Source organism: Lithobates pipiens, unplaced genomic scaffold (assembly GCF_037356315.1).
Source record: "Lithobates pipiens isolate NorthernLeopardFrog02 unplaced genomic scaffold, aLitPip1_a1.2 Scaffold_18, whole genome shotgun sequence".
In the NCBI taxonomy this organism is placed as follows: domain Eukaryota; kingdom Metazoa; phylum Chordata; class Amphibia; order Anura; family Ranidae; genus Lithobates; species Lithobates pipiens.
Window position 1 is genome coordinate 576,515,083 of NW_027507758.1, and position 23,236 is coordinate 576,538,318.

General features: G+C 44.2%; 1 protein-coding gene across 1 annotated transcript in view; it reads left to right on the forward strand.

Moving 5' to 3' along the window:
- Nucleotides 1-23,236, forward strand: part of LOC143989067 (cytochrome P450 2K1-like) — a 69,431-nt gene that overhangs the window by 40,585 nt on the left and 5,610 nt on the right. The window contains exons 7-8 of the mRNA XM_077489079.1: nt 1,504-1,645; nt 7,207-7,391. Coding sequence (XP_077345205.1) covers nt 1,504-1,645; nt 7,207-7,391 — 327 coding nt within the window. The remainder of the gene's footprint in view (nt 1-1,503; nt 1,646-7,206; nt 7,392-23,236) is intronic.

Here is a 23,236-nt window from a genome sequence, read left to right on the forward strand (position 1 = left end):
ACACCCACTGCTACTCTGACCACTCCCACCCCACAGATCAAAACAGACAGGCCTAGCTTGCAGCATAGGCCTGCCTAAATTTGCCTGTGCTGGCAATTCCTAGAAAAAAAACGTCATCTTCAAAACAAGCCCTCCATGATCTCTATAGTTTAAGGCACTGTAGAGTAATTCATCCTCAATTACAGATTACAACAGACTCTAAAGTCAGTTTATGCCAGTTTACAACACTTGCTATTTATCTGCATTAGAAGGCTGACAGGCTGCAAAGTATCTGCCAAAGAAAATAAGGAGCTCTTATTTCAGAGACCTCTGTTGTGAATTTTGAAGGTGATTTTTTACACAATGCCTGCAGCTACAAAGGCCAATGAAGGTGTGTTTTAACCACTTGCTTACTGGATACTTTTACCACCCTCCTGACCAGGCACATTTCCAGCTTTCAGCACTGTCACACTTTGAACGACAATTGCACAGTCATGCAACACTGTACCCAAACAACATTTTTATCTTTTTTTCCCCCACAAATAGAGTTTTCATTTAGTAATATTTAATCATCACTGGGTTTTTTTATTTTTTGCTAAAGAAACCAAAAATTTTGAAAAAAATTAAACATTTTCATAGTTTGTTATAACATTTTGCAAACGGGCAACTTTTCCCCTTCACTGGTGTGCGCTGATTAAGGCTGCACTGATGGGCACTAATTGGCTGCACTGTTAGGTACTGATAGGCTTCACTAATGGGCACTGCTGGGCAAAAATGAGATAGCACTGATGAGGTAGCACTGATAGGTGGCATTGATGGGCACTGATGAGACAGCACTGATTAGGTGGCATTGATGGGCACCGAATGGTGGCACTGATGTGATCTAATAGGCAGCACTGAAGGGCACTAAGAGGTGGCACTGATAGGCGTCACTGATAGGTTGAACTGATAGGCACTGGTAGGATGCACTGATAGGCAGCACTGATAGGTGACAATTGATGATGAGGCACTGATTGACAGCTCTGATGGGTACTGATAAGTGGCACTGGGGGGCACTGTGTGAGACTGATGTCCCTTTAACAGAAGCTGGTTATTGGCTTGCTTCTTTTCTCCTCACACTGTCAGCGTGAGGTGAAAAAAGCCGATAGCTGGCTTGTATTTACTTCCGTGATCATCAGTCATTGGCTGACAGCTGATCACGTGTAAAGGGCAGCTGTGATTGGCCCTTTACCCTATCCTGTGAGCCCTGTGAGTCCGCAGGGGGTGAGCGAGCAGCGTGATAACAGGAGGACATCTATGGACACCTTCCCAGCACTAGAAGCCCGTGCTGTAGCCGTCTTTCGGCTTTGGTGTGGGCAGAAAGTGGTTAAAGCATATTTACTGGTTGTTAAGAGTATGTAAATATACATAGTCAAGGAAGAAGTGCACTTAAATGACATATGTCCATTGAATGGATGCTATAAAGGAGATTGACAATCTGCAGAATGTCTAAATGTCCATACGTCTTATATTTCTGTTCTGTAGGGGAAACCAGAATCCACCCTGTATTACCATGATGAAAATTTGACAGCCCTTGTCAACAACTTGTTTGCTGCTGGAATGGAGACAACATCCACTGCTCTGAGATGGGGCCTCCTGCTAATGATGAAATATCCTAATATACAAAGTAAGACAAGCAGTGATATGGCCTTTGACCACAGAGACTGACCAAATACCAAAGATTTTCATTGTAAAATATGGTTAACCATAGTCACCACCTGAAAAAGTATTAATATCCCTTGAAATTTTCCACATTTTGTCATGTTGCAAACAAAAACATAAATGTATTTTATTGGGATTGTATGTGATAGACCAACACAAAGTGACACATAATTGTGAAGTGAAAGGAAAATGATACAGTATTTATCGGCATATAACACTTAAAATCATTTATATACCAATCCCCCACCGATTGTGAGCTTCTCGGTGGCTTTCAGCTGCTCTTGGCGGCTTTTGGGTGCTTTCGGACGTTCTCGCCGGCTTTCGGCCGCTCTCGGTGGCTTTCGGAAAGCTGAAAGCCGCCGAGAATGGCCACGTGTGGCCGAAAACCGCAGAGAACGGGCGAGTGTGGCTGAAAATAGCCGAATGCCGCAGAGAACGTCTGAGAGCTACCAAGCGCCGCCGAGATACACAAGACATCTGCTCTGTATCTCGGTGGCGCCATTTTTAAACAGCAAGCCTGCAACGACACTGACAAGGCTGCAAATGACTGACAAGGCTACAATGCAAGGCTGCAAATGACACTGACAAGGCTGCAGATGGACACTTATAAGACTGCAATGCAAGGCTGCAAATGACACTGATAAGGCTGCATTGATGGGCATTTAAATGTAAGTTTTTTTCCTTAAACTTCCTTCCTAAAAGTTTTTTTCCTTAAAATTCCCTCCTTAACTTGGAGTGCGTGTTATACGCCGACACGTGTTATATGCCGTTAAATACAATAAATGGTTTTTCCATTTTTTTACAAATAAATATGTGAAAAGTATGGCGTGCATTTGTATTCAGCCTTTGTATTCAGTCAATACTTTGTAGAACCACCTTTCGCTGCAATTACAGCTACAAGTCTTTTTGGGGATGTCTCTACCAGCTTTGCACATCTAGAGAGTGAAGTTTTTGCCCATTCTTCTTTGAAAAATAACTCAAGCTCTGTCAGATTTGGTGGAGAGCGTCTGTGAACAGCAATTTTCAAGTCTTGCCACAGATTCTCAAATAGATTTATGTCTGGACTTTGGCTGGGCCATTCTAACACATGAATATGCTTTGATTCAAACCATTACATTGTAGCTCTGGCTGTATGTTTAGGGTCATTGGGGGTTATTTACTAAAGGAAAATCCACTTTGTACTCCAAGTGCACTTGGAATTAAAATTGCCGTAGATCCGAGGGGGGCGTGCAAGGAAAATAAAAAACAGCATTTTAGCTTGCACATGATTGGATGATAAAATCAGCAGAGCTTCCACTCATTCCAGATCTACCCTTTAGATTTAGAGCGATTGCACTTCCAAGTGCACTTGCAGTGCAAAGTGTATTTGCCTTTCGTAAATAACCCCCATTGTCCTGCCGGAAGGTGAACTTTCACTCCAGTCTCAAGCCTTTTGCAGACTCTGAGGCCGCGTACACACGGGCGGACTGTTCGCCCAACTTTGTTTGTCAAACAGTTTCGGCAAACAGTCCGCTCAAAATTAGCATGGACGGACATGGCCACACACGGCACTTTTTGAGCGGACTGTTTCAGCGAACTGTTTGCCAAACAGTTCGCTCAACTTTTGAAATGAACGGACTCGCCCACGTAAGGCGGAGGCAAATCCGCCCATTTCGAGCGCGTGTGAAGGTAGGCGGGGCCCGCGACGGAGACGTCGCGGGCTCCGCCGCCTGGAATGGGCTTAAAGGGGAACCCCAACGCCGAAAAAAATCGGCGTGGGGGTTCCCCCAAAGTCCACAACAGACCCTTGTCCGAGCACGCTACCCGGCCGGCCAGGAAAGGGGGGCGAGCGAGCGCGCCCCCCCTCCTGAGCCGTACCAGGCCGCGTGCCCTCAACATGGGGGGGTGCCTTGGGGAAGGGGGGGCCGCGCGGCCCCCCCACCCCAAAGCACCTTGTCCCCATGTTGATGAGGACAAGGGCCTCTTCCCGACAACCCTGGCCGTTGGTTGTCGGGGTCTGCGGGCGGGGGGCTTATCGGAATCCGGGAGCCCCCTTTAAGAAGGGGGCCCCCGGATACCGGCCCCCCACCCTATGTGAATGAGTATGGGGTACAATGTACCCCTACCCATTCACCTGTGAAATAAAGTACAAAAAAAAACACAACACAGAGAAAAAATATTTTATTGCACAGCTCCGGGGGTCTTCCGTCTTCGGGGGTCTTCTCGCCGGACTCCTCCGCTATCTTCGTGTAGCTCTTTTACTAGCGGAGGAGCCCGGCTTTCTTCCTCCCCGCCGCCGGCCTCTTCTCCCGACTTCGGGGGTCTTGTCCCCCTCTTCGGTTCTTCTGCCGGGCCACCGCGCCTTCTTATAGCTCTTTTACAGGCGGTGGCCTGGTCTTCTGTCGCCGCTGCCTTCCGTTCTTCTGTCGCCGCTGTCGCTGTCGCCGTCGCCGCCTTCCGTTCTTCTTCTTCTTGTTCTTCTTCTTCTTCCCCAGGAGATGTTGACACGTCGCTCTCTCCGGCCGGAATGCCAGAGCCGCGCTGTGCGGTCACTTATATAGTGACAATGGGGCGGTGTCACATGGTATATGTCACATGGGTTGGTCACATGGTAATCCCGCCCCCTTACGATGTCATAGTCCCCATGTGACATCAACCCATGTGACCAACCCATGTGACATATACCATGTGACACCGCCCCATTGTCACTATATAAGTGACCGCACAGCGCGGCTCTGGCATTCCGGCCGGAGAGAGCGACGTGTCAACATCTCCTGGGGAAGAAGAAGAAGAACAAGAAGAAGAAGAAGAACGGAAGGCGGCGACAGAAGAACGGAAGGCAGCGGCGACAGAAGACCGGGCCACCGCCTGTAAAAGAGCTACAAGAAGGCGCGGTGGCCCGGCAGAAGAACCGAAGGCGGCGACAGAAGAACGGAAGGCAGCGGCGACAGAAGACCGGGCCACCGCCTGTAAAAGAGCTATAAGAAGGCGCGGTGGCCCGGCAGAAGAACCGAAGAGGGGGACAAGACCCCCGAAGTCGGGAGAAGAGGCCCGCGGCGGGGAGGAAGAAAGCCGGGCTCCTCCGCTAGTAAAAGAGCTACACGAAGATAGCGGAGGAGTCCGGCGAGAAGACCCCCGAAGACGGAAGACCCCCGGAGCTGTGCAATAAAATATTTTTTCTCTGTGTTGTGTTTTTTTTTGTACTTTATTTCACAGGTGAATGGGTAGGGGTACATTGTACCCCATACTCATTCACATAGGGTGGGGGGCCGGTATCCGGGGGCCCCCTTCTTAAAGGGGGCTCCCGGATTCCGATAAGCCCCCCGCCCGCAGACCCCGACAACCAACGGCCAGGGTTGTCGGGAAGAGGCCCTTGTCCTCATCAACATGGGGACAAGGTGCTTTGGGGTGGGGGGGCCGCGCGGCCCCCCCTTCCCCAAGGCACCCCCCCATGTTGAGGGCACGAGGCCTGGTACGGCTCAGGAGGGGGGGGCGCGCTCGCTCGCCCCCCTTTCCTGGCCGGCCGGGTAGCGTGCTCGGACAAGGGTCTGTTGTGGACTTTGGGGGAACCCCCACGCCGATTTTTTTCGGCGTTGGGGTTCCCCTTTAAGCCCATTCCAGGCGGCGGAGCCCGCGACGTCTCCGTCGCGGGCCCCGCCTACCTTCACACGCGCTCGAAATGAGCAGACTTTCCTCCGAGCGGGAACAGTTTGCTCATTTCGAAAGTAGCCTACACACGGGCGGACTGTTCGCTCAAACACAGTTTCAGCGGACAGTTTTTCGGAATTTCCGAAAGACTTTGTCCGTCAAACTGTCCGCTGAAACTGTCCGCTGAAAGCCCACACACGAGCGGACTGTCCGCCCAAACACTGTTCAGCGGACAAGGTTGGGCGAACAGTCCGCCCGTGTGTACGCGGCCTAACAGATTGCCCTGTATTTGGCTCCATCCATGTTCCCATCAACTCTGACTAGCTTCCCTGCTGAAGAAAAGCAACCCCACAACATGATGCTGCCATCGCCAAGTTTCATGGTGGGTTCAGGGTGATGTGCAGTGTTAGTTTTTCACCACACATAGCGTTTTGCTTTTAGGCCAAAACGTTTAGTTTTGGTCTCATCTGACCAGATCACCTTCTTCCACGTGTTTTCGGTGTCCTCCACATGGCTTTGAGCAAACTGCAAACAGAACCTATTATGGCTTTATTTCAGCAATGGCTTTCTTCTTGCCACTCTTCCATAAATGCCAGATTTGTGGCATGTACCACTAATAGTTGTCCTGTGGACAGATTCTCCCACCTGAGCTGTGGATCTCTGCAGCTCCTCCAGAGTTACCATGGGCCTCTTGGCTGCTTCTCTGATTAATGCTCTCCTTGCCCGGCCTGTCAGTTTAGGTGGACGGCCATGAAGGTAGGTTTACAGTTGTGCCATACTCTTTCCATTTTTAGATGATGAATTGAAGAATGTTTCATGAGATGTTCAAAGCTTGGGATATTTTTTTTATAACCTAAGCTTGCCTTAAACTTCTCCGCAGCTTTATCCCTGACCTGTCTGGTGTGTTCCTTGGCCTTGGTGATGCTGTTTTTTCACTAAGGTTCTCTAAAAAACCTCTGAAGGCTTCACAGAACAGCTGTATTTATATTGTAATTAAATTACACACAGGTGGACTCTATTTATTAATTAGGTGACTTCTGAAGGCAGTTGGTTCCACTAGATTTTAGTTAGGGGTATCAGAGTAAAGGGGGCTGAATACAAATGCATACCACACTTTTCAGATATTTCATCATAAGAAATGTTGAAAGCCATTCATCATTTTCCTTCCGCTTCACAATTATGTGCCACTTTGTGTTGGTTACATAAAATCCCAATAAAATACATTTAAGTTTTTGGATGTAACATGACAAAATGTGGAAAATTGGAAGGGGTATGAATACTTTTTCAAGGCACTGTATGTGTTATGCCGCGTACACACGGGCGGACTGTATGGCCTACTTAGTCCGTCGAAACACATTTCAGCGGACAGTCCACTCGTGTGTGGGCTTCAGCGGACTTTTTCAGCGTGCAGTTTGGTGTACTAAGTATTTCGGATTTTTCGAAATTCTGTCCGTCATACTTTGGTTTCAGCGGACAATCCGCTCGTGAGTAGGCTAGTTCGACGGACTAAGAATGGCGCATGCTCAGAAAGGATTTACATGGCGGAAGGGTGCATTGCTGTGTATTGGACTTCCTATTTCTAGTCCCGTCGTACGTGCTGTACACGTCATCGCGCAAGCTTTCGACGGACTGTTTGTGCATCCGTGTGTGGTCAAGTCCGTTCATTCGAAAGTATGACGGACTGTCCGTCGGATTGTATGACGGACTAAGTAGGCCATACAGTCCGCCCATGTGTACGCAGCTTTAGAGAAAGACAGTACAGTATTTGTTAGCTATATTCTTCAAGCTTATAGTTCCAACTGAAGTAAACCTTTCCTAAGAGATATAAGGAAACTGCCCCAGATATCTACGCCATATGTATATTAACTATTGATTTGATGTATTACTGCTTCTGAACAGAAAAAGTACAAGATGAAATTGAAAGCGTCATTGGCACAGCCCAGCCTCAATTAGAGCACCGGAAACAAATGCCATACACTGATGCTGTCACTCATGAGATCTTACGCTATGGTGATATCGTACCAGGAAATCTTCCACATGCAACATCACAAGATGTCACATTCAGAGGATATTTCATTCCAAAGGTGAGTGACAATGGTAATGTACAGTGGTGTGAAAAAGTGTTTGCCCCCTTCCTCATTTCCTGTTCCTTTGCATGTTTGTCACACTTAAGTGTTTCGGAACATCAAACCAATTTAACCACTTAACAACCGCCCATTGCCGATTAACGGCTTCAGGGCGGTTGTTTAACTCTGAGAGGCCGTTAATTAACGGCCTCCCAGAATTCTGCTCTCGCACGCCCCCTGGGGCGCGCACACGAGAGCATCCGTGACCGCTGGGTCCAGTGGACCCGGCGCATCACGAATCACGGTAAACGGCCGCTCATCGCGGCCGTTTACCACGTGATCGCTCCGTCAAATGACGGAGTGATCACTTGTAAACAAGCCGGCGTCATATTATGACGCCGGTTCCTCCCTCCCCTCTCTGTACCGATCGGTACAGCGGAGGGGGAAGAGATCGGTGTCAGCAGCGATGTGGGCTGCATCTGCAGTGCCCACATCGCTGCTCACCGAAAATTAACCCCTCAAATCCCTGCAAATACTCTGCATTACTCTGCAATTCCCTGCAAATACTCTGCATTACTCTGCAATTCCCTGCAAATACTCTGCATTACTCTGCAATTCCCTGCAAATACTCTGCAATTCCCTGCAAATACTCTGCAATTCCCTGCAAATACTCTGCAATGCCCTGCAACACTCTGCATTGCCCTGCAACACTCTGCATTGCCCTGCAACACTCTGCATTGCCCTGCAACACTCCGCAATGCCCTGCAACACTCCGCAATGCCCTGCAACACTCCGCAACGCTCTGCAATACCCTGCAACACTCTGCAACACCCGCCAATACCCTGCAACACTCTGCAATGCTCTGCAACCCCCGCCGATACCCTGCAACACTCTGCAATGCTCTGCAACCCCCGCCGATACCCTGCAACACTCTGCAATGCTCTGCAACCCCCGCCGATACCCTGCAACACTCTGCAATGCTCTGCAACCCCCGCCGATACCCTGCAACACTCTGCAATGCTCTGCAACACCCGCCAATACCCTGCAACACTCTGCAATGCTCTGCAACACCCGCCAATACCCTGCAATGCTCTGCAACGCAGTACTCTGCAACACCATGCTCTGAGATACCCAGCCATAGTCGGTGATACCCTGCAATACCCAGCCATAGACATCTCCCGCCGCCCTCCGCCCTCCGGTGCTTCTACCGAATCGCTAATACGATCAAAGCCAGAATCTTTTTTTTTTTCAGGCTTCCCAGCTTAGAGGTGAGATGTGGGTCTTATTGACCCCACATCTCACTGTAAAGAGGACCTGTCATGCCATATTCCTATTACAAGGGATGTTTACATTCCTTGTAATAGGAATAAAAGTGATCAAAAAAATTATTTTTGGGGAAAAAAATGTCAAACTAAAATAAATAAAGTAAAATGAACAATAAAAAAAAATGTTTTTTTTAAAGCGCCCCTGTCCCCATGTGCTCGCATGCAGAAGCGAACGCATGCGTAAGTCCCGCCCACATATGAAAACGGTGTTCAAACCACACATGTGAGGTATCGCTGCGAACGTTAGAGCGAGAGAAATAATTCTAGCCCTAGACCTCCTCTGTAACTCAAAACATATAACCAGTAAAAAAAATGTAAATCGTCGCCTATGGGGATTTTCAAGTAGCGACGTTTGCCGCCATTCCACGAGCGTGTGCAATTTTGAAGAGTGACATATTAGGTATCTATTTACTCAGCGTAACTTCATCTTTCACATTATGCAAAAATTGGGCTAACTTTACTGTGTTTTTTTTTTTTTAAGCACAAAACAGTTTTTTTTCCAAAAAAAAGCATTCGAAAAATTACTGCACAAATACCGTGCGAGATAAAAAGTTGCAAAGACCACCATTGTATTCTCCAGGGTGTTTGCTAAAAAAACATATATAATGTTTTGGAGTTCTATGTAATTTTCTAGCAAATAAATGATGATTTTTACATGTAGGAAAGAAATGTCAGAATTGTCCTGGGTGCTCCAGAACACCTGATGGCGCTCCATGCATGTTGGGCCTCTGTATGTGGCCACGCTGTGTAAAAGTCTCACACATGTGGTATCACCATACTCGGGCGTAATAGCAGAATGTGTTTTGGGGTGTAATTTGTGGTATGCATATGCTGTGTGTGAGAAATAACCTGATAATATGACAATTTTGTGAAAAAAAAAAAAAAAAGTAAAAAGAATCTTGATTTTGCAAAGAATTGTGGGAAAAAATGACAACTTCAAAAAACTCATCATGCCTCTTACTAAATACCTTGGAATGTCTTCTTTCCAAAAAGGGGTCATTTGGGGGGTATTTGTACTTTTCTGGCATGTTAGGGTCTCAAGAATTGAAATAGGCCGTCAGTCCTTCAGGTGTGATCAATTTTCAGATATTGGCACCATAGCTTGTGGACTCTATAACTTTCACAAAGACCAAATAATATCCACCAATTTGTACTTATTTTTACCAAAGATATGTAGTAGTATAAATTTTGGCCAAAATTTATGAAGAAAAAATTACTAATCTGCTAAATTTTCTAACAGAAACAAAGAAAAATTCGTTTTTTTACAGAATTTTCGGTATTTTTTCTTTTATAGCACAAAAAAAAAAAAACTGAGAGGTGATTAAATACCACCAAAAGAAAGCTCTATTTGTGTGAAAAAAAGGACAAAAATTTCATATAGGTCCAGTGTTGCATGACTGAGTAATTGTCATTCAAAATGCGAGAGCACCGAAAGCTGAAAATTGGTCTGGTTATTAAGGGTGTTTAAGTGCCCAGTGGTCAAGTGGTTAAACAATAGTCAAGGACAACACAAGTAAACACAAAATGCAATTTGTAAATGAAGGTGTTTATTATTAAAGGTGAAAAAAAATCCAAACCATCATGGCCCTGTGTGAAAAAGTGATTGCCCCCTAAACCTAATAACTGGTTGGGCCACCCTTAGCAGCAACAACTGCAACCAAGCGTTTGCGATAACGTGCAATGAGGCTTTTACAGCGTCCTGGAGGAATTTTGGCCCACTCATCTTTGCAGAATTGTCCTAATTCAGTTACATTAGAGGGTTTTCGAGCATGAACGGCCTTTTTAAGGTCATACCACAACATCTCAATAGGATTCAGGTCAGGACTTTGGCTAGGCCACTCCAAAGTCTTCATTTTGTTTTTCTTCAGCCATTCGGTGGTGGACTTGCTGGTGTGTTTAGGATCATTGTCCTGCTGCAGAACCCAAGTTCGTTTCAGCTTGAGTACACAAACAGATGGTCGGACATTCTCCTTCAGGATCTCTTGGTAGACAGCAGAATTCATAGTTCCTTTTATCACGGCAAGTCTTCCAGGTCCTGAAGCAGCAAAACAGCCCCAGACCATCACACTACCACCACCATATTTTACTGTTGGTATAATGTTCTTTTTATGAAATGCAGTGTTCCTTCTACGCCAGATATACTTGGACACACACCTTCCAAAGAGTTCCACTTTTGTCTCATCGGTCCACAGAATGTTGTCCCAAAAGTCTTGGGGATCATCAAGATGTGTTGTGGAGAAATTGAGACGAGCTTTGATGTTCTTTTTGCTCAGCAGTGGTTTTCTCCTTGGAACTCTGCCATGCAGGCCATTTTTGCCCAGTCTTTTCCTGATAGTGGAGGCATGAACGCTGACCTTAACTGAGGCAAGTGAGGCCTGCAGTTCCTTGGACGTTGTTGTGGGGTCTTTTGTGACCTCTTGGATGAGTCGTCGCTGCGCTCTTGGGGTAATTTTGGGCGGCCGGCCACTCCTGGGAAGGTTCACCACTGTTCCATGTCTTCGCCATTTGTGGATAATGGCTCTCACTGTGGTTCGCTGGATTCCCAAAGCTTTGGAAATGGCTTTATAACCCTTTCCAGACTGATAGATCTCAATTACTTTCTTTCTCAATTGTTCCTGAATTTCTTTGGGTCTCGGCATGATGTGTAGCTTTTAAGGATCTTCTGGTGGACCTTACTGTGTCAAGCAGCTCCTATTTAAGTGATGCCTTGATTGTGAACAGGTGTGGCAATAATCAGGCCTGGGTGTGGCTAGAGAAATTGAACTCAGGTGTGGACAACCACAGTTATAGTATGTTTTAACAAGGGGGGCAATCACTTTTTTACACAGGGCCATGATGGTTTGGATTTTTTTTTCACCTTTAATAATAAACACCTTCATTTACAAATTGCATTTTGTGTTTACTTGTGTTGTCCTTGACTATTGTTTAAATTGGTTTGATGTTCCGAAACACTTAAGTGTGACAAACATGCAAAGGAACAGGAAATGAGGAAGGGGGCAAACACTTTTTCACACCACTGTAGACCTAAACTAAAATACAATTAAAAAATGTTGCTAGCAGGTAGAGGTTTTTGTAAAAGAAGCTACACTATATTACCAAAAGTATTGAGACAACTGCCTTTACACGCTCATGAATTTTAATGGCATCCCAGTCTTAGTCTGTAGGGTTCAATGTTGAGTTGGCCCATCTTTTGCCGTTATAACAGCTTCAACTTTTCTGGGAAAGCTGTCCACAAGGTTTAGAAGTGTGTCTATGGGAATGTTTGACCATTCTTCCAGAAGGTCCAAGTCATTTGGTGGTGGTGTGATTAGGATGTGGGGTTATTTTTCAGGGGTTGGGCTGGCCCCCTAATTCCAGTGAAGGGAACTCTTAAGGTGTCAGCATACCAAAACATTTTGGACAATTTCATGCTCCCAACTTTGTGAGAACAGTTTGGCCCCTTTCTGTTCAAACCTGACTGTGCCCCAGTCCTGACCACAACTCTATAGATCACCTTTGGGATGAATTAGAGCAGAGACTGTGAGCCAGGCCTTCTCGTCCATATCAGTGCCTGATCTCATGAATGTGCTTCTCGAAGAATGGTCAAACATTCCCATAGACACACTCCTAAACCTTGTGGACAGCCTTCCCAGAAAAGCTGAAGCTTTTATAGCTGAAAAGGGTGGGCCAATTCTATATTGATCCCTAAGGACTAAGACTGGGATGCCATTAAAGTTTATGTGTGTAAAGGCAGGTGTCCCAGTACATTTGGTAATATAGTGTATATATGTCTCTTACAAGTTATATAAATACAGTGCTCAGTCAAACTACAAAAAATCCCAGCAAATTGAAGAAATAAAATGATATATAAAATAAGTAAACAGTTACATATAAAGTGCTAATTATGGGCTCAATACTGTAAGTAAAAATAGCCTTAGTTTATACACAAAACCATATGATTATATATGAAGCATCAAAACAAAAAAAAAGTCCAAAAAATGTGCCTTATGCAAGAAAATGCCTTGGTGTCCCATGTGCTTTAAGACCCCTTTCACACCAAGGGCGTTTTGCAGGCGCTATAGCGTTAGAAATAGCGCCTGCAATCCGCCCTAAAAAAGCTGCACCATTGTCTGTAGTGTGAAAGCTCGAGGGCTTTCACACTACAGCGGTGCGCTGGCAGGACGTCAGGGAAAAGTACTGCCAGCAGCTTCTTTGGAGCGGTGAAGGAGCGTTGTGTTCACCGCTCCTCCACCACTGCTCCCCATTGAAATCAATTGGGCAGCGCTGTAATACCGCCAGCAAAACGCCGCTATTGCGGCTTATTGCCGGCGGTTTTAACCCTTTCTTGGGCCGCTAGCGGTGGGTAAAAGCGCCCCGCTAGCGGCCGAAATGCGCCGCAAAAATAGCGGCGTTTTGCCGCCCACGTTATTGGCGGTGTGGTGTGAAAGGGATCTAAGCCTCAATTCACCGTCTGCAACCTCAACTTTCAGAAACCACTCACTAGATATATAGACCTACTGCTGTTTAGGGTCAAAACACACTTAGGACCACAGGAGGGTTCCCCCACTACTTCACCTTGCATATTTAATTCTCTTGCTTTCCAGGGTCTGCACCACTTATATTCCATCACTATTGTTCTCATTAGCCAGACCAGTCCGCCAATCACCATAATTCTTCTTTTATTCTCACACGGATGCTGGCATAGGGATAAAATTAGGGCTCGAGACCTGCAGGAAAGCATGGGAACGGTGTTGGATTGCTTTTTACACAGCAGGAACATTAGCAACCATGTCCTGCAGAACTGGCCTCAAGTATGTGAGCTGTCTGTGGCAGTCAGTGTGGGTGTGAGGGAAGTAGAGAGCATCCATCCTAATGGGGGGCAGTCCGTCCCGAGTATCACACATTGGGGGGTGTCTTCCTGGTGCGCCCGTCCTTCCCTCCCTCAGTCCTTCTCCTCTGGTGGCCGCTATACTATACCACATAGATAGGAAGAGCATGATGGGATTTTTAGGATGCCAAGAATAGATCAGGAACAAACCGATATATAAAAATATCAAATTTCTATACACATAAAAACATCAGGATATCACCATACAGTAACCATATTGTAGATGAAAAGCAGTATTTTCTTGCTCTACATGTTTTGCCATACAATGACTTTGTCAGGAGACAAGTACTGCATGTATGGTCACTATGAACTGAAAACAATATATGAGAGACATACAAAATTGATGTATATTATATAACATCTTAATATAAACAATAAACACATCAGAAAACTCTCAAAGAGCATGGAACCAGAAAGCCAAATTCAGCATGAACCTACCAGATATAACAAATATCCTGTCAATAAAGGTTAATGACTCAGTTGTCTAGAAGACAATGATAATTTGGAGATATCTGGTGCACCACAGAGGGGGACATAGAAACTCCAATGCAAATGGGTCTATGAATATGGGAAGATATTATTTGAAAGGCTATCACACACTATGTAGATATTAAGAACAGATTGGCAAACATATTGGACCTCATCTGGAATATGCAGTTCAGTTTTGGGCACCAGTTCTCAAAAAGGATATCGTGGAACTGGAGAAAGTGCAGAGAAGGGCAACCAAACTGATAAGAGGCATGGAGGAGCTCAGCTATGAGGAAAGATTAGAGGAACTGAATTTATTCACTCTTGATAAGAGGAGATTAAGGGGGGATATGAGCAACATGTACAAATATATAAGGGGTCCATATCGTGAACTTGGTATAGAGTTATTCACTTTACAGTCAACAAAGAGGACAAGGGGGCACTCTTTACGTCTAGAGGAGAAGAGATTTCATCTCCAAATATGGAAAGGTTTCTTCACAGTAAGAGCTGTGAAAATGTGGAATAGACTCCCTGCAGAGGTGGTTCTGGCCTGCTCAGTGGATTGTTTTAGGAAGGGCCTGGATTATTTCCTAAGTGTACATAATATAACTAGGTACTAAAATCTGATTGCCTCTCGGGGGATCAGGAAGGAATTTTTTCCCCTGCTGTAGCAAATTGGATCATGCTCTACTGGGGTTTTTTGCCTTCCTCTGGATCAACTGTGGGTATAGAATTGGGTATATATTATGTCTGCATTGCTCCCGGACATTCAACGCCATCCACACCTAATCTGACCCACCCTAATACATTCCCACACCACATCCACACGACACTCGGCGGAGACTGAGAAGATAATCATCTTCCCCCGAATCAACTTAAACTTCCCCCTTCAACCCTCTCCCCCTCCTTCCCCCTTATGATCCTTCCCTCACCCCTCTTTCCTCTCTCCTTCATTACGTATTAAGACCCTGCCTTCATACCGGTTGCTGTTGGAGCCCTCGTAATAGAGTGCCCAGTCAGTAACCTCTAACCCCATAAGTATTGATTTCTCATGCAAACCCCCACAACATTTATCTACAACTTGGAACTCCCATCTCCACAGTTGCTCCATAAGCTAGATCAGGAGAATATTTATTAACACCGAGTTTTATAAGCATATAGTTTAACCACTTGACCACTGGGCACTTAAACACCCTTAATAACCAAATCAATTTTCAGCTTTCGGTGCTCTCACATTTTGAATGACAATTACTCAGTCATGCAACACTGGACCTATATGAAATTTTTGTCCTTTTTTTCACACAAATGGAGCTTTCTTTTGGTGGTATTTAATCACCGCTGGGTTTTTTATTTTTTGTGCTATAAAAGAAAAAATACAGAAAATTCTGTAAAAAAATGAATTTTTCTTTGTTTCTGTTATAAAATTTAGCAGATTAGTAATTTTTACTTCATAAATTTTGGCCAAAATTTATACTACTACATATCTTTGGTAAAAATAAGTACAAATTGGTGGATATTATTTGGTCTTTGTGAAAGTTATAGAGTCCACAAGCTATGGTGCCAATATCTGAAAATTGATCACACCTGAAATACTGACGGCCTATTTGAATTCTTGAGACCCTAACATGCCAGAAAAGTACAAATACCCCCCAAATGACCCCTTTTTGGAAAGAAGACATTCCAAGGTATTTAGTAAGAGGCATGATGAGTTTTTTGAAGTTGTCATTTTTTCCCACAATTCTTTGCAAAATCAAGATTTTTTTTACTTTTTTTTTTTCACAAAATTGTCATATTATCAGTTTATTTCTCACACAGCATATGCATACCACAAATTACACCCTAAAACACATTCTGCTATTACTCCCGAGTACGGCGATACCACATGTGTGAGACTTTTACACAGTGTGGCCACATACAGAGGCCTAACATGCAGGGAGCGCCATCAGGCGTTCTGGAACACCCAGGACAATTCTGACATTTCTCTCCTACATGTAAAAATCATCATTTATTTGCTAGAAAATTACATAGAATCCCAAAACATTATATATGTTTTTTTAGCAAACACCCTGGAGAATACAATGGTGGTCGTTGCAACTTTTTATCTCGCACGGTATTTGCGCAGCAATTTTTCGAATGCTGTTTTGTGCTTAAAAAAAAAACACAGTAAAGTTAGCCCAATTTTTGCATAATGTGAAAGATGAAGTTACACCGAGTAAATCGATACCTAACATGTCACTCTTCAAAATTGCACAGGCTCGTGGAATGGCGCCAAACGTCGCTACTTAAAAATCCCCATAGGCGACGATTTAATATTTTTTTACTGGTTATATGTTTTGAGTTACAGAGGAGGTCTAGGGCTAGAATTATTGCTCTCGCTCTAACGTTCGCAGCGATACCTCACATGTGTGGTTTGAACACCGTTTTCATATGTGGGCGGGACTTACGTATGCGTTCGCTTCTGCATGCGAGCACATGGGGACAGGGGCGCTTTAAAAAAAAAAAAATGTTATTGTTCATTTTACTTTATTTATTTTAGTTTGATATTTTTTTCCCCAAAAATACATTTTTTGATCACTTTTATTCCTATTACAAGGAATGTAAACATCCCTTGTAATAGGAATATGGCATGACAGGTCCTCTTTACAGTGAGATATGGGGTCAATAAGACCCACCATCTCACCTCTAAGCTGGGAAGCCTGAAAAAAAAAAGATTCTGGATTTGATCGCATTGGCGAGTCGGTAGAAGCACCGGAGGGCGGCGGGAGGGGGGGTGTCTATGGCTGGGTATTGCAGGGTATCACCGACTATGGCTGGGTATGGCTGGGTATCTCAGAGTATGGCTGGGTATCTCAGAGTATGGCATTGCAGAGTATTGCGTTGCAGAGCATTGCAGGGTATTGGAGGGTGTTGCAGAGCATTGCAGAGTGTTGCACGGTAGTATTGGCGGTTGTTGCAGAGCATTGCAGAGTGTTGCAGGGTATTGGTGGGTGTTGCAGAGCATTGCAGAGTGTTGCAGGGTATTGGCGAGCGTTGCAGGGTATTGCAGAGTGTTGCAGAGTGTTGCAGGGTATTGCAGGGTATTGCAGAGTATTGCAGAGTAATGCAGTGTAATGCAGAGTGTTGCAGAGTAATGCAGAGTAATGCAGAGTGTTGCAGGGTATTGCAGAGTAATGCAGAGTAATGCAGAGTATTGCAGAGTAATGCAGTGTATTGCAGAGTAATGCAGAGTGTTGCAGGGTATTGCAGGGTATTGCAGAGTAATGCAGAGTAATGGCAGGGTATTGCAGAGTATTGGCAGGGAATTGAGGGGTTAATTTTCGGTGAGCAGCGATGTGGGCACTGCAGATGCAGCCCACATCGTTGCTGACACCGATCTCTTCCCCCTCCGCTGTTCCGATCGGTACAGAGAGGGGGAGGGAGGAACCGGCGTCATAACATGACGCCGGTTTGTTTACAAGTGATCACTCCGTCATTTGACGGAGCGATCACGTGGTAAACGGCCGCTATGAGCTATGGGATTGTACGATATTATTATTTTATTTATTTATTTTTTGTGGTTGAACTAGATGGACTTGTGTCTTTTTTCAACCTGTAACTATATATACATATGCATATATGCACATACACATAATGCAACCAATAAGTTAAACCTACCAGAAGATCCAGAGCCTATAACACAATTTTCTAACGTATTCATCCCAAAAAGGAGGACTCTCAGTTGAGAATGAAATTTAAAAACTGGTAATAATTCTATGTTAACAATAAATGAGAGAAGAATAGTACAGCAATATACAATCCACTACTCCCTCAATCAGAAAGAGAGAGGATTAAAACAATACCAATCTTTTTGTTTACCTTCACAGAATAAGACTACACATATCTCTTCCTTCTAATGTCAGGCCACTGCAAAAATAGCAGGCTAAGGGGCCCTTTTTTGCCCCCACTTTCTCAAGGGTCCAAAGGTGCTGAGGGAAGTGCAGACGCAAAGAATAGCCACTGCGCATGCGTGAGCCACACCAAAAGTGACGTCACATCTAGCCACATCTTAGCCACTCAAATCCGCCCAAGCTCCAATGGAAATTAGGGCAAAAGGGCAGAATCCTGCTATGGGGGCATGCTGAGCAAGTGGCCAATGGCACCAGCGCCAAATCCCCCACAAATGAGAACCTTCAAAGGGGAATGACGGTGATGCCCTGGACATCCATATGGTTACCTATCTCCAAACAATTAACCGCTTGCCGACCGCCTCACACCAATATATGTTGGCAGAAGGGCTTGTACAGGCAGAATCACTTACCTGTGCGTTCCCCTGTAAGAGACGGCCAGTAGGCGCGCACGCCTGTGGAAAGCTCCGTGAGTCGGGTCGCGGGTCCCTCAGACTCGATCGCCACAGGGATACCCGCATTCGCCTCATGGGGAGGAAGAACAGGGAGATGCTAATGTAAACAAGTATTCCCAGATTCTGCCTAGTGCATTTGTATAGCACTGATTGCTGTATATATGACAATGGTCCCAAAAATGTTTCAAAAATGTCCGATGTGTCCGTCATAATGTCGCAGTCATGATAAAAATCGCTGATCACTGGCATTACTAGTAAAAAAAAAATTAATAAAATGAATAAAAATGCCATAAAATTATCTCCTATTTTGTAAACTATTATTATTATTATTATTATTATTATTATTCAGGATTTATATAGCGCCTGCAATTTACGCAGTGCTTTACAATATAAAAGGGAGACAATACAGTTACAATACAATTAAATACAAGAGGATTAAGAGGACCCTGCTCAGAAGAGCTTACAATCTAAAAGGGTGGGGCAGGTGGTACAGAAGGTTATAACTGTTGGGAATGAGTTTATGGAAGTGGTAGGAGATTAGTTTGAGACGTGATAGGCTTCCCTGAATAGATGAGTTTTCAGGGATCGTCTGAAGGTAGCAAGAGTAGGGGATAGCCGGACCGGTGGAGGTAGTGAGTTCCAGAGGATTGGAGAGGCTCTGGAGAAATCCTGGAGATGAGTGTGGGAGGAGGAGACGAGAGAGCTTGAGAGTAGGAGGTCTTGAGAAGAACGGACGGGACGGTTTGGGTGATATTTGGAGACAAGATTGGTGATGTAGCTCGGGGCAGAGTTGTGAATGGCTTTGTACGTGGTGGTTAGTATTTTGAATTTAATTCGCTGGGTGATTGGGAGCCAGTGTAGGGATTGGAGGAGAGGGTTGGCAGACACTGAGCGGTTGGTAAGGTGGATAAGTCTGGCAGCAGCATTCATGATAGACTGAAGAGGAGATAGCCTATGGAGAGGCAGGCCAATGAGAAGGGAGTTGCAATAGTCAAGGCGAGAGATAACAAGGGAGTGAATGAGGATCTTGGTAGTTTTATTTGTTAAAAAGGGGCGAATTTTAGAGATGTTACGGAGGTGAAATCTACAAACTTTTGACAATGATTGGACTTGGGGCTGAAATGACAAGTCAGAGTCTAGGGTTACACCTAGTACCCTGGCGTGAGGGGAGGGCCTGATGGTTGCATTGTTGATTTTGATGGAAAAGTCATGGAGGGGGGCATGTGCAGGGGGGATTATTAATAGCTCAGTTTTAGAGAGGTTTAGTTTAAGGAAATGGTGTGACATCCATGCTGATATGTCAGTTAGCAGGTTAGTAATGTGAGAGGAGACTGAAGGAGTGAGGTGAGGAGTAGACAGATAGATTTGGGTGTCATCGGCGTATAAGTGGTATTGGAAGCCGTGGGCGGTTATCAGGTGACCAAGGGAGGAGGTATAAATAGAGAAGAGAAGGGGTCCAAGAACAGAGCCTTGGGGGACCCCCACAGAAAGGGGCAATGGAGAGGAGGATACAGAGTTGTAGGTGACACTGAAGGAGCGCTGTGATAGATAGGCAGAGAACCAGGAAAGCGCAGAATCTCGGAGGCCAAGGGAATGTAGTTTATTGAGGAGGAGCAGGTGGTCAACAGTATCAAAGGCAGCAGAGAGGTCAAGTAGTAGGAGTATGGAGTACTGGCTGTTGGTTTTAGCAGTTAGTAGATCGTTAGTGAGTTTTAGTAAGGCAGTTTCCGTGGAGTGATGAGAGCGAAAGCCAGACTGTAATGGGTCAAGAAGGTTATTTTCACTGAGGTAGGAGCTAAGGCGGTTGTAGACTAAGCATTCTAGAAGTTTAGAGGTGAATGGGAGCAATGAGATAGGTCTTAAGTTGTTCAGGTTGGTGGGGTCCAGTGAGGGTTTTTTAAGTATGGGGGTGATCTGCGCATGTTTTAGAGGGGAGGGGAAGGTGCCACTTGAGAGGGAGAGATTGTAGATGTGAGTGAGGGAGCATAGGATAGAATTAGAGGGTGACCTTAATAGTTGTGAGGGAACAGGGTCCAAGGGACAATTGGTTAGGTGAGCATCTGAAAAAAGTTTTGCAACCTCTTCAGTAGTAGCCAATTCAAAAGAGGAGAGTGTTGAATGTGCTATTGGGCCAGGTATGTTGGGTGGGGAATATGTACGCACAGCGGAGGTTTCCTTGCGAATTGCATCAATCTTGTCTTTGAAGTGATTGGCAATCTCTTGGGCAGTGAGTGAGTTAGTGGGTAGAGGAGGTGGGGGACGAAGTAGAGAGTTAAAAGTTGAGAAGAGCCGACGAGGATTGGATGACAAAGTATTAATAAGAGATACAAAGTAGGCTTGTTTGGCAGCATGGAGGCAGGAATTGTATTTTAGAAGGGCAGATTTATATATGGTGAAGTCTTGGAGGCATTTGGTTTTACGCCACAGCCGTTCAAGAGCACGGCAACGTCTCTTGAGATTTCTAGTGTTGTCAGTTTGCCAGGGTTGTAATGGTCGGGGCCTGATTCTGCGTGTGGTTAGAGGAGCAAGTGCATCTAGTGATGAAGAGAGTGAACTGTTGTAGACAGAGATGGCAAGGTCAGGACAGGACAGGGGAGAGATTAAATCATATAGGTGGTCAGTAGCAGAATAGAGAAGAGAAGGTTTAAGGTGGCGAAGGTTTCTACAAGTGATAGTAAACGCTATAACTTTTGCGCAAACCAATCAATAAATGCTTATTGGGATTTTTTTACCAAAAATATGTAGAAGGATCTTCCTAAACTGAGGAAAAATGTTTTGTTATATATGTTTGGGGGGTATTTATTATAACAAAATGTAAAAAATAATGCGTTTTTTTCAAAATCGTCGCCCTTTTTTTTTATAGCACAAAAAAGAAAAACTGCAGGGGTTATCAAATACCACCAAAAGAAAGCTCTATTTGTGGGAAAAGAAGGACGTCAATTTTGTTTGCACGACCGCGCAATTGTCAGTTAAAGCGACGCAGCGCCGAATCGCAAAAAGTGCTCTGGTGACGAACGGTGTAAATTCCTCCAGGGCTGAAGTGGTTAAAAAAGAACAAAACACCCCAATAGTGGCCAAGCATGGGAAATACATCCCCAAACACATTTATTATTGACATATGAGTAAGATATCTAAGGAACAATTTCCTAGACAGAGAAAGTATATATATTAAAGGCAGGGATATCTGAAAGGCTTTACAAAGCTACGCATAAATGAGTTTCAAAAAACTATTATACAAAAATATACAAACATTATATCATCTTTTAATATCAAATTAGGAAAAATTATCCTAAGTAAGCAAAGTCTTAAAATTCTCCTTCACAGGCAATCCGCATCCAATTCATATAGGTGTGAACCCAGCCGTTTAAAATACATAAAAGCAATAAAACCCACATTGCTCTGTGCTGTCTTCCTAGTATTAATGCGGTAGTAGACCCCACTTTGTTATTTTTACCTACAGGTAAGCCTATAATAAGGCTTACCTGTAAGTAAAATGAATATCTCCTAAATGTGCACTATTTAGGAGATACCGTGCCGGACCTTTAGAGCTTCTTGCCGGAACCAAGGGCTCCCACGCACATGTGATACAAAGCCATATAAGAGGCCAGGGGGAACATCTCAGTGGTGAACGGGCGCTGCTGGAAGGGCTTCGTTCTAAGGTAAGTATTTCATAATGAAGCAGTATCCGATGCATACTAGCCCATTATAGCATTGTCTTGCAGGCTTTTCTTTTCTTTTCTTTTTTTTTGCAGTGCTTTACTACTGCTTTAAGATCAATTGCTCATTCACAATTAGTTTGAACTTCACCGCTCAGCCTGGTGAAAGCCCAACTCTGTGTGTGGGATGACATCACGTATAGCTACGCTACAATGCACGTTTCACCTTAACAACCTATTCATGAAACAAGGCCAGTAGGATGAAACTAGGAGACAGCATGAGGTGTTGTGAATTGTATATTGCTTTTACTAAATGGTGTTAAGCTATGAAAGCTATGAAAGCATCCATGTGAGATATACAGGTATGATAGATTAGATAGATAGATTAGATAGATAGATTAGATAGATAGATTAGATAGATAGATTAGATAGATAGATAGATAGATAGATAGATAGATAGATAGATAGATAGATAGATAGATAGATAGATAGATAGATAGATAGATAGATAGATAGATAGATAGATAGATTAAAAAAAAAAAAGTTTTATAGCATTTGTAAATAACTTTGCAATACTCAGAGTACATGAATTTAGAATTATTTTGAAAACAATATATAGTTTTATCTACAGCCACACAATTTTTTGTAATGTTTTTAACTGCCACTGATAAAACTATTGCTTTTTTTGTTGTTTTTTTTTAGTTTTGTTACAATTTAAAAAAATAAATATAAAAAGTATTTTTTTGCAAAACAATATTACCAAAAATAAGCTTTGTTTGTCTCAAAAATTAATGCATTATTTTGTTAAATTAAGCACTGATAATGTTGTTGCTGAATAAACACGCCCATAATAGACATGCGCACACTGGAAAGTTTTGTTTCGTTTTGTTTTCGGATCAATTCATTAATTAAAGAATTTGTTTTTGGATGCAAGCAATAATGGACCCATTCATTTTTGTAATTAATTTGCATTATCGGCTTTTGTTTTGTTTTATTAGGAATAGTGCTGGTTGTTAAGGAGCGGGCGGCCACTGCGTCCTTAACAACCATAACTCATCTGTTGTCAGCAGGATTCTCTGCTGTCGGCATAATGTAAAAATACAAGTGGTATTAAAAAAAATCGTGTGGGCCCCCCCCCGGAATCCATGCCAGACCCTTATCCAAGCAGGCCAGGAATAGGGGGACAAACAAGTGTCCTTCCTTCTCCT